At 37.6% G+C, this 16,639-nt stretch overlaps 1 protein-coding gene across 2 annotated transcripts in view; it reads left to right on the plus strand.

Moving 5' to 3' along the window:
- Positions 1–16,639, plus strand: part of LOC109913865 (leucine-rich repeat-containing G-protein coupled receptor 6) — a 235,120-nt gene that overhangs the window by 134,462 nt on the left and 84,019 nt on the right. For both annotated transcript variants that reach the window (XM_020513425.2, XM_048612237.1), the window contains one exon: positions 1,388–1,459. In XM_020513425.2, coding sequence (XP_020369014.2) covers positions 1,388–1,459 — 72 coding nt within the window. The remainder of the gene's footprint in view (positions 1–1,387; positions 1,460–16,639) is intronic.

A 16,639-nucleotide genomic window follows, 5' to 3' on the forward strand; every position in this document is an offset into this window, starting at 1 on the left:
ATTACAGGGCCTTGTTCCCCAATTTGCTGAGGTACCTATTTTGCAGTTTAGATAGATAGATAGATAGATAGATAGAGTCATACAGCATGGAAACAGACCCTTCGGTCCAACCAGTCCATGCCAAACATAATTCCAAACTCAACTAGTCCCACCTGCCTGCTCCTGACTCATATCCCTCTAAAACTTTCCTACTCACGTACTTATATTTTGAGATTGTGACAAGCAGCTGCTTTCATGGACAGAGACCTTGCAATTTGTTTTCATAAGGGTGTATGACAGTGACATAAAACATATCAAACAAGAGCCAACAAAAAGATAACCATTCCTGTCTCCCTTTAAGCAGTACTGTATTCAGTGGCCAGCTCCTCTATTTGTCTGAAAAGAAACCCGGTTTCCTGTTTATTTCATGAGTGCCCGTTTAAATTTTGGTTGCCAAATTCTGAATTGTGAAGAAACTTATAATGAAAAGTCTACCGGAATTGACCACGGCCATGTAGAATGTCTTGCACATGAAAACACAATGAGAAACTGGCCACTTCAAAAGATAATTTTTTTTACTCTAAACTGAACAGAATTTATGGACTTTTTGTTTCTTCCTAGGAAGTGACAGATGGTGGTATTTCCTGTCAGGGTAAGACTGCCAGGCTATAGTGGGCTCACATCAGGAAAGTGGGAGGTGGTTTAGGCTGCACTACTTTCGGTGAAGGACTCCAACACCAATAACAGCCATCTGCATAATCACTCACATAAAACAACTGTTAAAAAAATTTATAAAAATGCTGAGCTTTGTTTCCAAGGGTGCCTCAATATTGTACACTTTTACTTTATCCTATAGGAATTGTCGGGTGAGACTGGTGATATATTAGTGTTGGAGGGCCACACATTGGCCCTCCAGCTACCGAAACTGGAAAACGTCCTTAATCTAACAGCAGTAGACTCCCTGCCGTTAATTGATTGTTTGAAAATCTGAGTGGGACTGCTTGTAACATACCCTGCAAGGTCAAGATGCAGAACTTGGTTCAACTTCAGATCCACAAACCCAGAGTGAAATTACAGCTCGTTATGTCTGTACATGGCGCAGGTAGACCTAGAAATCCAGAGGTGCTGTTGGTGATTCCCTGATCCTCTACAAGGTGTACTGAAGACATTGCAGAACATTAGTTATGGGATGCTCATCCAGGTAGTCACTCATTGCAAGACTGAAAATGGACCACAACCAATTTCTATTCCGTATATTCTCAGAACCTCTCTTTTCTTTAAGTCAATTCAATGTTGATATTTTGACTCGATATCTATATTGAGAAAAAAGTTTGAGAGAAATCTCATGAATGAAACATTTGCCTTGTTTTGGACATCAAAATAATGATCTTTTCTTTCTTTTCAATAGAATGCTACAAAATAACCAGCTGAAGAGACTCCCAAGTGAGGCATTATGGGACCTTCCCAACCTCCAATCGCTGTAAGTTATCAAGAATTGCAACTGATAATTACAAGTTAGAATTGCTTGACCTCCGTGTCATCTGTCTTTTGCAATCTTTGTTTTAGAGTTGCCATAATGCTGTCAAATGTCGACCCATTAGTGAGGACATATCCATTTTGGTTCAAAGCTTTGACCAATTTTGTTGGATCTCACTGTTGAACATAAACACTGTCCCATGTATTTGAATGAGCTTACAATTTGTTACGTGCTTTGTGACCATAAATCTCACTCAAGAGATGTGAAGAGCATTACATAAGATTAAACTTGTACTTTTGTACTGAATAAAACTGAATTCATGCACTTATTAAAAAGTCAAATTTTATGATTATAATGAGGTATGAAAATCCAATGAACATTGTCTTTGATTGTCAGCTTTTATTTAATTATAGCTTAACAAATAAAACAGATTGTTAATTGTAGATAAATAAAATCTAACAGCGTGCAAATCTTTAACACATTATTCATTATATTTTCATGACTAAATGTACAGCATAGCCCTTATGTGCTTTTAAATAAAATTAGGAACTCTTGTGCTGCAGTGATAGTATCACTACCTCTGGGCTGGGAGGCCTGGGTTCAAATTCCATCTACTCCAAAGCTCTATGTCATAACATCTTTGAACAGATTGACTAGAAAATATGTATAAATACAATTAGAGCAATGTTTCAAGAAATGCTGAGAATACAGAAACATAAACTATCTTAATTTCCTTGGCATTAATTCCAACATTTTATAGGGACCCTAACTGACCAATTTGCAAATTGTCACTCTTTTTCAGTCATTCACTTTTTTGCATCTTATTTTATCTCCAGCACAGCAATTATATTTTCTTGAACACTTGTTATTATTATGCAGCTTACATGTCCATGCATTAAATATTTACAAAAATAACCTTCTGTTCAGACAAGACGGTTGTGCTATTAGGCAAGTAGTACGACCAAATGATCTTTCTTTGCAGTTGACTGGTTTAATTTGTAGAAGCATAGAATAAAGATAAAGACGTGCTATTTAAATCATGCCAGAATTAGAGAAAGCTTTCAATGTAACAGTAGACTGTAGCCAGACAGGAAAACAGGATAACATTCACATGCTCAATAAACAAATATTGCCTCAATACACTTGATACCATTCAAGGACATTGCTTCCAAAATCAGATAAGAATGAATGTAAAAACGAGGCTGTAGATAACAATGCCCACATCAAGCAATGAACTACAATAAACGTTGTTGTGTCTTCTACCTCCTTGTTTTTAACGCAGTTTTGATGGGTCCTGGTTATCTTTTGTTACAAAAACACAGTGATACCTTTGTGTTCAAAGCAAAGCTGACTGCCAAATTTTTACGCCAACTTTAAGGGGTTGATGAGTCTATTTCAAGTGTCAATGTTCAGGCCATTCAAACACATTCTGGTAGACAACAGTAAGAACCAGTTGAGGTAAATGCTACTATGACATCTAAGTGGAGTGTCCTGGTAAGAAACAGCTGACTCTGTATTTGGATTCCTCAATTTTTTTTTGTCAAAGCTATCGTACCAAAAACTTAACTCAATTTTGTCTTGAAAATAAACTGGTTTTATACTACAAGTAAATTTATGATGTTCATTTCTTTTCAAAGATTTAAAATCATGAGTTGCACAAAATGCCATAAAAGGAAAAAACCTACATTATTTTTCACCTTTTATTTCAGTTCTTCAAGAGAACAAAATAATTGATTAAGTAATTCACATGAGGTTAAGATGGAACTAAGATATCATAAATAACATTCAAAAATAAATTTAAGAAAGGTCTGAATTCATCATAATTGAGAAAGTTGGCATTCCATAAATGTGTTAGTCTTTTTCAGGGCAAATGAGGCTATTCAGAATTATAAATTTAAGACAATGTTAAAATTTCAGTTGCACCTTACTCGACGAGGTTCAACTTATTCCAAAGGATTTTGTTTAAATCAAGATTGATGCCATAAAAGCATAAGTTTTCATCATTATACTCTGGTGTAACTTCAACTCTGCACCCCATAGGGAAGGGAAGTATTATTGTCAGTGATTTCTGTGTTTTATATATAACTTCAAAAGTGCAGATTCCAGAAGTAGCTGTTAGTTTAAGAGGACTAGTGACAGTAAATACTGATAATTGCACAATCACTACTATCACAAAATCCAGGCAAAGGATTTCTGGAACAATGCAGAATTTCTTCTAAGTAATTTTAACGATATAGTTATTTTAGGAAATGTAAAACTCAAGGCATGGGTTCAACCTTATAATTAAAATGCCATTCTTAGCTCATAGGTTCTTGAAATGCACTGACACACATGGTGTGAAATACAATTGGCAGAAAATGTCCAATTGAAATACTCATGCTGGCTTCCCAATTCAGTAAATGAGCTTTTAACCGGTTAGAGGTGTTCAAATACCAATAATCCAGTTCATAACAGGATTGACACAAACTCATCAACAACCCTTAAATTTTCATTTATTGAAATATAGATTTTGATCTGTTGGTTAATGCATGCAGCCTCATCCAACAATTACTAACTGCCATTTTTATCAGAAATTAAGCCAATGTGAGAAGAGAGGGAAATATATTTCACACATGGAAGGAGGCTTTTTCAGGCTTAATTTGCATATGTCCAATGAAAGCTAAGAACTATGACATCTGGGAGTTAATGAAACCTTATATTTGACAAGAATTTGGTGTTTTATGGATTTGAAAGTCGGCAAAAGATTCTAGGCTGTACAATTGATCAAATTCCCAGAAAGTCCCTATCTTCAAGAAGAATATATGGAAAAGGCTTGGAAGTGAAGGCAAATCTCATCTCTCCAGATACGTATGTTTAAGCTAAACTGAAGCTTGTGCGATTCTAGTTCAATCCAATGCTCTTAAAGTAATTGAAAAAGAAAACAAACTTAATTAGGACAAAATAGTATAGTTGAAATGGCCAGAATGCTGCCAAGATAAAAATGTTTTTCATTCAGTTAACTGCTCTTTTCCAACTGTTTCCACAGTCTCAAAATGTAACAAATCTGTTAGATTACTTTTCTAGACAATGCATGCGGATCACAATATTTCCCTCCCATTGCAGTTTCTCAGGAAATCATAATAATCACAATGGCTGAACATTTTCACATTTCACCATGGTGCATCGTGAAACATCAATGCTACTTGCTAAACATAGTAAAGGCATACCATTGAAATTACAGCGTGGTATACTAGTTCACATCTTTGCAAATTAATTTTCACTTTGTATCAATATAAATTTTGTAAACATATTTTAAGTGACCTAAATCACATCTAGGGAAAAAATTTGCCAAAAACCTGAATGAGATATGTATTTTTCAACTTTAACTTCATAACAACTCAAATAAGCCTTTTCAAACTTTGCCTTCAATACAGTTATTATTTAGGGTGTTGAGGAACATTTGACTCACTGTGAATATTAAAAGTTAATGTTAGTTGTAAAGAGTACCTAGGCAGAGATCCACTTCCCTTGCCAGAGGTGACAGTTCTCTGCCTGTCCTGCATCATTTCAACAGGAGCTGGTCTGTCGCATAACTCTGCTCTGCGATTATGACTAACAGAAACCCTGGAGTTAGTTCAAAGAAAATAATTAAATATCAAGATTCAGTTACAAACAATGAGAATGAATTAATTCATGATGTTGTCTGAATATCATTATTTAGCTTACTGCTTCAGGTGCTCCACTGAAATGTCAACTAAGACTCAACTAAAACATGGATAAAGGAAATGCTGATATTGAGTTCTGTTAAACAATAACCATCATTTCATAATGTTTTCAAGACTTGTAATTTGGCAACTATTTTGGGAACGAGTGACTAACATAATGACCCCACTGGTGAGAATCTCTTGCCTATCATTAAGAGCAAGAGGCGAACATCTCACCCCATACACTGGTGATCCATGTCACCAAAAGCTGCCAGCCAACCAGAACCTGGCTACATCTGGGTCCTAAAGTCCCTCAGTCAATATCTGATCCTTGGTGGATCCAGCAGAGAGAAGGTAAGTCCTTTATATTGGGGATGAGGGAGAGCAGTGAAGGAGATCCCACCCCCCGCCACCACCACCACCGTTAACTCAGCAGGCCAATCAATAGTTGGGAAATAAGCCACATTTCTAGATATTTTTAATCAATGCATCCAGACTTTTTATGATGCACCTCTGGAGCAGGTGGAAGTTGAACTCAAAGGCAGAGACACTACTGCTGTTCCACAAGAGCTCGCACGCTACCTTTCTATCCAACCAGGAAGGCAAGTCATTAGGGAGGTGACCAGTTTATGTCCTTAAGTCTATTAATTGTCCACTTAAGAAATTTGATTGTTTCAGATTTGAGGAAGTGGCCTGTGGACCCTTTTGCCCAGCACTTAACTGCAGAGTTGGTGAGAAGTGGCTGAGTTTCTCTCCAGAAAAAAGTATGTTTTCTTTTTTTTCTGGTTGAGAAGTAAAATGAATAACAAATCTCAACTTGTGGTAATCAACTCCACAAAGTCGGAATCTGTAACTTGTACAAAATCATATTTCTTCATTTTAATTTGAATCATTAAACAAGAAAATAAGAAGATCACTGGGGAAAAATGAACAAGTGTATCTTGCTGATGAATGAGAAGTTCACATTTCAAATGTCTTTTCCAGAACAATTTGATTTCAGCAAGCCATTCCACTTGCACTTGTTTTAAAGTTGTCCACTAAAAATGATTAGAGAGGAAACAAAATAATCATACACAAAGTGCATAGATAAGTGGGAGATAAAGGGAATGAGATTCTTCCCATTGCTTCACAAATTCAAATCCATCTTTCTAATAACTATATGTTTGAATCTCTCTAATCAGATTTGTTTCCCATCTCAGCACTGAAATAATCCTTATCAAAGTCATAAAAAACACATTCTACATGACTGATCTTGCTAACTAATCCCTGCTCAATTTACTGACCTGTTTGTAATGTTTGACATGACTAATCACATGCCATCCACCTCCAATACCTCCTCTCATTTATCTAGCTGAATGGGACTGAACTCACAGTCAGTCTCTTTTCTTTCCCATTTCCACAAATTACCTTTATGGCTGTCAAAGATTGATTGTAGGCATTCTATTTCTCATTGATGTGCCGTCTTGTCAAGATCACCCAGAACTGTAATACAAGGTTCCACATATACACCAATGATGCCAGCTCTATCTCACCACCATTTCTCTCAAACTATTCACTATCTTTGCTTTGCCATACTGTTTGTCAAACATCCAGTCCTTGGTGAGCAGCCATTCCACCCTATTAAATATTGAGCGATCTAAAGCCACTTTCTTCAGTCCCCAACACAAATTCTGTTCCCTGTCCCTTGACTCCATTGCACTTCCTTGTCACTGTCTGAAGCTGAGTATGGTATCTCAGTATTGATGTTATGGTGTGCTTTTCTACCTCTATAATGTCATCCAGCTCCTTACCTGTTTCAGCTCATTTGCTACTTCAACCATCAATCACCTTCTTTGTTATCTACAGACTTCACTCTGCCAACGTTCTCCTGACCAGACTACCATCCTCTACCCTCTTTAAATTTAAACTGACTGATCTAATGCTCTGTAGTGCATATATTAGCTCACACCAGGTCCCATTCAATCATCAACCTCTTGCTCATTGGCTTAAGTTAGTTCCCATTTCAGTAATGCCTCAGTTACCCATCTCTTGCCATTGTCTATCCTTAATGTCCTCTGAGATATCTGTGTTCCTCTAATTCCATCCTCTGGCATTTCTGATTTTACTCACTCTCATTGATAGCCATACTTTTAATTACCTGAGCCCTAATCTCTGGAATCCCCTCATAAACCACTCTACCAATCTATCTCCCTTAAAATGTTCTTCAAATCCAATCTCCACATGCCTCAAGTATCTAATTTTGTTTAATAATGCTTCTGATTCATTTTACTCTGCTAAGAACATAAACAGGAATAGGCCATTCAGTTCCTCAAGCCTAGCCCACCATTCAACAAGATCAAGGCTGATATGCTCCAGGCCTCAACTCCTCTTTCATGCCAGGTCTTCTTAGCCCTCAACTGCTCAACAATTCAAAAATCTACCTACCACCTCTTTAAATACTTTCAGTGATCTAACCTCCACAACTGTCTGGAGTAGAGAATTCCAGACATTCAATATCCTCTGTGAAAAGAAATTCCTTCACATCTCAGTTTTGCATGAATTTCCCCTTATTCTGTGACTATGTCACATAACTCAAGACTGTCCTGCTAGTGGAAACGTCTGCTCAATATCTAACCTGTCAAACCCCCTTAGAATCTTCCATGTTTCAATAAGATCACCTCTTATTCTTTTAAACTGTAATAAAGAAAGGCCTAACTGATTTAGCCATTCTTCACAAGTCTATTGTTCATCTCAAGAATTAGCCTAGTGAATCTTTTTAAACTGCCTCCAATATTAGTGTATTTTTTCTTTAGATATAGGTACTAAACCTGTGTGCAGTACTCTAGGTGCGGCCTCGCTAATATCCTGGACAGTTGTACAGTGATTTGACTATTTTAAAACTCTGGCCTCTAGCAATAAAGACAAATATTCCATTTTCCTGCTCAATTACTTGCTGCACCGAAATGCTAACCTTTGTGTTTCATGCATAAGAACACCCAGAATCCTCTGTGCTGCACTGTTTTGGAGTCTCTCTACATTTAAATAATTGTCTGTCTTTTGATTCTTCCTGCCAAAGCATCGCACTTTCCTACATTAAGTTCCATCTGTCAAGTTTTCATCCAGTCACTCAACCTAACTACATCCCCTTGCAGATTCTTTATGTCCTCATTATCACATATCCTCCCTCTTATTTTTGTATCATCAGCAAATTTGGATTGCTCTCTGCCCCTTCCTCCAAGTGATTAATTTGAATTGTAAACCATTGAGGCCTGAGGACTTTGTGGCACACCACTAGATAATTCTTTCCAACCTGAACAAGACCCATTAATCTTGACTCTCTGTCTTCTGTGTTAATTAATCCTTAAACCATGCTAATACATTAGCCCCAATACTGTGAGCTCCTATCTTGTACAATAACTTTTTAATGTGACACCTTATTGAACGCTTGCTGTAACTTCAAACATAGTACAGCTACCAGTTCCCCTTTATCAGCTCTGCTTATTATATCCTCAAAGAACTCTAGCAAACTTTTCAAACATGATTTCCCTTTCATAAAACCATGTTCGCTTTGTTTGATTGTATTAAGCTTTTTTAAATGACCTGCCATTTCTTCCTTAATGATAGACTTGAGCATTTTTCTCAATAACAGATGTCAGCTAAGTGGTCTATAGGTTCCTTGCCTTCTTGAATGAGGGTGTCATATTAGCAGTTTTCCCATCCACTGGAACCCATCTAAAACCCAGTGAGTTCTGGAATATTTCGACCACTGCCTCCACTATCTCTGCAGCCAGTTCCTTTAAAACCCTTGGATATAGGTCCTGCTGACTTGTCTTCCTTTAATCCTGTTAGTTTGTGAAATACTTGATTTTTGGGATAGGGACTGCCACAAGCCCTTTCCTCTCATTACACCCTTGCTTATCTGATATCTTTGGGATTTTTACAGTGTCCTCTACGTAAGACCAATGCAAAGCATTGATTTAAATTACCTGCTATTTCCCTGTTCCCAGGTATCTGTTCCCCTGTTGCATCCTCCAACAGTCCCACGCTCATTGTAGCTACTCTCTTTTTATATACCTGTAGAAGTTCTTCTCCCATTTTTGAGCTTTTAGTCATCTGCCACTGGTTCCAATTGCCTGGCCCACCATTCATTTTTGCAGCCATGTGTATGTTAGCTTTTGATTGGATACTCAATTGATTGGATGTGCTTTAAAATTTTAACTTGTCGTCAACCACTTTGAAATAATTTGAAATTTTAAAAAATAATCTTGTTAGGAATGTAAGGACTGAAATGTAAAATTGGAAATATTTTCAAAAGCAGGATAAAAATGTCATTGCAGTCAATCATCAAGTACATTGTCCAGTACAACATTTAGCATTGGCAGACAAATTAAAATCAGATAATGTTGTTATATTTTCTTTAGTGCATGTCTGTCAAAGCTGTCTTGTCCAATATATTGGTAATTTTGCTTAAAGAATGTGCTGGAACCTGTGTGTATCAACTATCAGCACCCATGCTCGGGGGAAGTAAGATAAATTTCTAAGTATATATTACAAACTTCACTATATTGAAAAAAACTCCCATTCCTTTAAAAAAAACTATTCATTATAATTACATTATCCTTAAACTGTAAACTGTCTTATAAAAACAAACATTTCATGCAAGTGCCAAATCTATTATAACAACAAATATAGAATTCATGACTTCAAAAGGGGTATAACCACTTGTAATGGCAATCAATGGCAGGCACCCCACTGTGCTAATGGATGTTTGTGAAATCAGTCATGACATATTCAACAAAGCGATGATTCAGAGACTGACTGTTTCACGACTATTACAACTGTACATTACTGAGATTTTTTTCTTGATGAATTCTAAGACCACGAGTCAGTGTTCCACTTTCGCATTTCCTGTCCATATGTGTTCCACGAAGATTGATTCATAGAATTTTAAAACCTTACCAATAAAAGTAAGTTTTGCAATGATAACGATTGTCAATTTAAAAATGGGTAGAAATATGAGAATGTGAATGTGTTGTTCAGACTAATGGCATTGCCACAAACCTGACAAATTTAACAATGTGCTAAAAATATCAAAAACTTACTGTGAAATGTTTATTGACTAATTTCCCATGTTTATGAGCAATGTGAGCTGAAGAACTCTAAGGATGAGACTTTAGATACAACCCTAATTGTGCAGAAATTACATTTTAGAATAGACCTTTTAATTTGATCTGTTTACACTGGATATGGTGTAGACTAAAATGCATCAACTATTCTGGTATTTTTTTTTCTAATTCCTTCTAGCCAAGAATGAGATGGCGTCAGAGCACCAGAACTTAGTTTACATCTTCTGCAGCTGACTATCAGGTGTGTTAGGAATCACAATGGATCACACTCCTCTCTATATGAGTCAGTTGAAGACCCGTTTAGTTCAATATCGCTCAGATTGTAAAGTGAACGAAGCAAGAGTGGAACCTAAGCTTGTCCCTTCTGTGTTTTTTTTGTAGCTCTGGTGTTCACTGCCACCTTGTTCTTAACAGTAGGGCTGTTACTCACACATCAAACATCGAATGTAGGTGCAAACCCAATGTACACTTATTAACATTCTGCCAGTTGAATGTGTGGGTTTTTGAAAACTGTAATGTTAAAATCGTTTAGAATTAAGAATACTTTGGGCAGTTTTAATCTCTGGTAAGGAAATTAGGATATGTACATTTCTAATTTTTACTAAACAAGTAGGACACACCTCTTGTGCTTTCAATCAGACTGTCAGACAAGTTATTTAGTTAGTCTTAAGAAATCTTTGTACACTGGTGTAGCTATAAGGGTTCTTGAGTTTCTACATAATTGAAACTTCAAGCTCCCAGAGCCAAAACAACACCTAGAAACATCTGAATACTTATTGCTTATAAAAATCATGCATACGTAAGTTTGGATTTATCTTTCAATCATAATTTAAAGAATAGACGAACAACTATTTTTTTTATCAGGTCTTGAACACCTTGCAAAGGAAACTCTGCTAAATAGTATATCTTGGATTTAAATGGGAAAATTATTACTGGAATCAATGTGCAATTTGTCTCAAAGTTCCTTTAGCTGCTCTCAGTTTGAAAGAAAGTAGTTAAAAAAATAAAACATTACCACATTATTTGCTGCAGGAAAAAAAAGCAATGGATACAGCTGAGATGGAGCAATTGCTAATTTTGGCAAAGTTAGTCACTGTTTGGTAGACAAAACAACAAAAAATTTTGTACTTCAATCAGTAAATGTGATCATGATATTTCATCAATTGCTTGACAGTTTTTAATACAAACTATCATAAATTTTTAATCAGCCTATGGCTTGTTCACAAATCTCTCAGGAATCAAACTTAAAAGCTCCTACTTATAAAAGGAATCAAATAAAGATTCATTTTTTCTGAAGTAGTTCTGAAAGTAGTTAATGTTTTTGTGCAAATGTTGTAAATGTGATTTGAATAACAAATGCAGAATGCTGCAACTTAGCAGAGCGGCGAGATTTCTCTGAGTAAGTGCCAAAGTCTATTAATCAGTGTACAAAAGGGATTTCTTTTAAACTAGTGTAAGATTAGACTCTCATTATAGTATTGAATAACACTTTTTTGAGCTAAATGATTGATTAGAATATACCAAGCTAGCAAAATAACATACAAGATGTTTGTGACAAGCCCATAACTCAACCTAAAATCTATTTGATTTAAATTGTTTCAAATATTGTTTGGAATTGTTGCAGAAGAGCTCTAGATCAACTGATTACTCTGCTAACTATTTGTACAAACACCTTTAGAAGATCAAACTGTAAACATGCTAGTGCCAGATATGTCGATTTATTACCAACTAATATTGTGATGTTGTGGATTTGATTCAGGAGGTCCTCAAGTTACCAATTTTTAAGGAAATGTTGATAGTTATCAATGAATAATGATGATTGAGTGTGGGTGACAGTACACAATACAATTTTGCTCATGAAAATGATAAAAGAAGCGGTAAATCAGAATGCACATGCATTATTAATTGTTCTGTTCAGATGCTACAAACAGCTATCGAACAACATGACTGCTGAAAATGATGTGTTTCGTTATTCCTGTTTAGTGTGCAGAATAGTGGCTTAGCTTCAAATTAAAAAGTGCATGTCCACAAACTTGATATGGATCACGTCATAGAGAATCTTAAGAGGTTTTTTGGCAAGGCAGTGCAGTCACAGGCATGCTCTAGATGTAAAAAGCTTGGCAATACCTCACAGAAGGTGAACTTGACCAATGTTTGAAGCTGAAAGACAATCTTTAAGATGTTTGACTCTGCAGGTCAGGCAAGAATATTACTGCCTGAAGTTTCCTTGAAGGAAACATTTGAGTTTTGCGTCCAGCACCCTATAGAGGCAGTCAAGCTATTGGTTAGCATGTCTTTGTGATGATTATCAGTAACATGTAAGATGGTTACAAGATTTAGGACCAAAATATTGAGAGCATAAGTGTGCCTGATACATCAAGATTCCTTATGTAGACACGACATCTAAACTGAAGACAAATCTTTGTAATTCAGCCTAATGAGGAAACTCTGCTATGTTGTATTTGGACTTGCTTTTCTGTCTGTATTGGAATTACACAGACATACATACATCTCCATAGTTGATGCTGACCATGCTGGCTCACAGAAAGGCAAGCAGTTATTTCTGAAACATCATATCTCATACTGGTGAAATCAGTATTCAGGGAATATGATTTTCAGCCATGCTATGACCAAGGGGATAATGAGATTTGCAGTCATATATTTTCATGTTGCTCAGCAATTTCTGTTATCTGTTGTCCATGTGGCAAGCATTCAGATCTGTAATTCTAAAATGACCTGTGGGTCTTACTGGACAATTGAATAGTATAGCAACATTGGGCTTATCTGAATAGATATTCAAATGTGTACAAGTTAAAGTACATTTTAAATTTGAAAATCAAGATTGTGACTAGAATGTAACAGTTCTGAACACACAATCTGCTTCTCCTGTAGCTTTTTTTTTTATTGTCTATTCATCATTTTTCAATATTATTAACATCCAAAAGGTAAACATCATCAGAAAAATGTGACCAAAACCTTATAAAGGGAATTTTACCAGAACTCAGGAAATGAGTTTAGAGGTTCAGGATTCTGTTAGAATTGTGGGGAGCTAGGTTAGACTAGCTTCCTGCACAGTCTTACTACAGGGAGAGTTTTCTCGCTGGTGGAACCAGAAGCAAGCAGGCTTCTTGTCCCAGGAAGACAGGTTTGTCAATTTACATAACTAAAGGCCAAAATAGGGGCAATCACTGTTGCTGGTAATTTGCATTAGAGGGTGACTTCCCACCTTGTGGGGAACCCAGCAGCTACGTGGAAGTAGTCTCCTAGTGGCAACTCAGCTGGAAGGCCATCATGGATCAAAGAAAGGACCACAAGTTTTTGAGAAGATTTGTAGCTCAGGTTGTGGATGAGGTTGCAGATGTGTTAGCCGAGCTGGTGGGTTTAGTTGCAAACGTTTCTTCACCCTGCTAGGTAACATTGTCAGTGCGCCTCCGGTGAAGTGTTGGTGTTCTGTCCCACTTGTTATTTATATGCCTCAGTTTGTTAGGGTGTTTGGTACCACTTCCGGTTCTGTCTCTCAGTGGTTTTTACACAGGGTCTAGTCCAAGGTGTTTGTTGATAGGGTTCCGGATAGAATACCAGGCCTCCAGGAATTCTCTGGCATGTCTCTGTTTGGCTTGTGCTATTATGTATGTGTTGTCCCAGGCGAAATTGTGTCCCTTTTTGACCATGTGTAGTGAGACAAGTGAGAATAGGATGTGTCCCTTGGTGGCTAGGTGGTGTTCAGGTATCTGTATTATCAGTTTTCTTCTGGCCTCACCTATGTAGTATTTCTCACAGTTCTTGCATGATATTTTGTATATTACACCGGTTTTGCTGGTTTTGGGTGTGGGACCTTTACAGTTGTCAGTAGCTGTTGTACGGTGGTTGTTGGTTTGTGGGCTACAACAGGGAAATCCAGACTAGCGTATCTAGAAAGACGACACATATGGACCAGCTACTCAATTACACTAGCCACGACCCCAACGCCCACAAACAGAGCTGCATCAGGACACTATTTAAATGAGCCATAACACATTGCAGCAACCCGGAACTACGCAAAGCAGAACAGGAGCATCTAAATGGAGTTTTCAAAAGAAATGGATACTCGAAAAACACAATCCACCGTTACCTCTGAGACAGACCACAACAGGAAGACACAACACGACCAGAATCACTAATCACCCTACCTTACATCAAGGACATTTCAGAGATGACCACATGACTACTCAGGTATCAGGATAGCCCACAAACCAACAACCACCTTACAACAGCTACTGATGAATGTAAAGGATCCCATACCCAAAACCAGCAAGACTGATGTAATATACCAAATACCATGCAAGGACTGTGAGAAACACTACATAGGCCAGACCGGAAGTAAACTGACAAAACGGATACACGAACACCAACTAGCCACCAAGGGACATGACCAATTCTCACTTGTCTCACTACATATGGACAATGAGGGACAAAAATTTGACTGTGACAACACATCTATAATCGCACAAGCCAAACAGAGACACGCCAGTGAATTCCTGGAGGCCTGGTATTCTAACCAGAACTCCATCAACAAACACATTGAATTCAACCCTGTGTACAAACCACTGAGAAACAGAACCGGAAGTGGCACCAAAAACCCCACAAACTGAGGCATATAAATAACAAATGGGACAGAACACTAACACTTCACTGGAGGTGCACTGACGATGTTACCTAGCAGGGTGACGAAATGTTTGCAACCAAACCCACGGCTCGGTGAGCAAGTTTACAACCTCAAAGGACCACAAGCAGGGAGGCCAGCAACCATGCCCCCAACCACTCCACAGAGGGGTTTCCCTCTGACCCTCAGCCCGGTGAGTTTTTTTAAAAAAATTTCTTCCATCTACAGTCGGTTCTGCTGTAACACGTTCTGGCAACGCGAATTGGCTATAACGCGACTGACAAATAGGGGAACGCTATTACTAATAGACAAACTTCTATCGGTGTGCAGAGGAGTGCACATTGACATCACATGATCATTTTGCAGGCCTTGTCCTGAGCATGTGCAATATTAGGGCTGAAAGGGTCTCCACACTGGCATGAAGTGATCATTCACAGACTTTGTTGTGAAGCGCTTTCTGTGAGAGGTCATCTCACAGAACACAGAGGTACACTCTGCCAAACTGTAAGCCTTGAAAGGTTACCTTAAGTCTACTCTAGGCATCTACTTCAGGTCAAGCAAAAGAGATTGGATGTTGGGCAAATTTTTTCTGACCTTATTGTAGATGTTTTGGAAAATTTTTTTAGGAAGTATTACAGGAAAATAAAATTGGATTTCAAGATTCTTCTTATCCTGGATAATGCGCCAAGCTGTCCTCCCACCATTGGTGAGCTTTCTGAATACATCAAAGTGCTATTTCTACCCTCAAAGACAACCCCTCTCCTTCCACCCAAAGACCAGTGTGCAATAGCAGCTTTTAAAGCTTATTATTTAAGGCGCACATTTAAGAGGCTGATTGCAGGGACTGAGGGGGTTAAGGACAGTTCTTCAATTTTGGAAGAGCTTTCAAGAATGCAATTGACATTATCATAGAAGCCTGGGGTGATGTCAGTAAGGACTGCATGCATACATTTTGGCAGAAGCCACTCCCAGATTTTTTTCAAGATTTAAAAAGCTTTGATCCGTCAGAGAAGCTCCCAAGAATCAAAGAACATTGTGTTGATCTTGCAAAGCAAGTTGGATTTGAAGAAGTGGAGAGTGAGGATGTTGAAGAGCTTCTCAAGTCCCATTGTGAAGACTTCTCTACAGCTGATCTACAACAACTTGTTGCTGAGGGGCAAGTGGAAGCTGGAGATGAAGAAGATGAAGTCCAGGATGGAGCACCACGAGATCTTTCCACCTCTGCTTTGTCTTCTATCCTGAGGGAAATTGAGAAGCAGTTGCTGCACTTAAAAGACAATGATTACAATGCAGAACCCAGCCGGGTAACAGCTCATGGAATAAGATCTTCTTTGGCACACTATGAACAGCTTCTTCATGATAGAAGAAAAAGGGCAAAGCAGCAAAAACTGGATGCCTCTTTTAACCCCAAGAAATAGTTAGAAGACAATAAATTACAGCCATCTACTTCCGGATTAACAATTTTTCACCCTAATCGTGCATACAAAACTGAGGATGATGATGACCCAAAGCCCCTGCATTAACAACAGAGCAACCTCAAAACCTCCCCCATCAAGTCATCTTGACATTTTTTTCAAGGTAACGTGTTAAATTTAGTTTTATTTCATTATTAGACATGAATTAAACCATTATTCAAACTGTACTATGCTTTGTGTTAGGCTTTTGAGTGATTTTTGAGCGATTTTGAGTGATATTTTTTGGTGGTCTGCCCTGTTTTTCCCATAGGTCCTATTATTTCTATAGCACCATTTCT

This window comes from Rhincodon typus, chromosome 25, assembly GCF_021869965.1.
Source record: "Rhincodon typus isolate 14 chromosome 25, sRhiTyp1.1, whole genome shotgun sequence".
Classification (NCBI taxonomy): Eukaryota; Metazoa; Chordata; class Chondrichthyes; order Orectolobiformes; family Rhincodontidae; genus Rhincodon; species Rhincodon typus.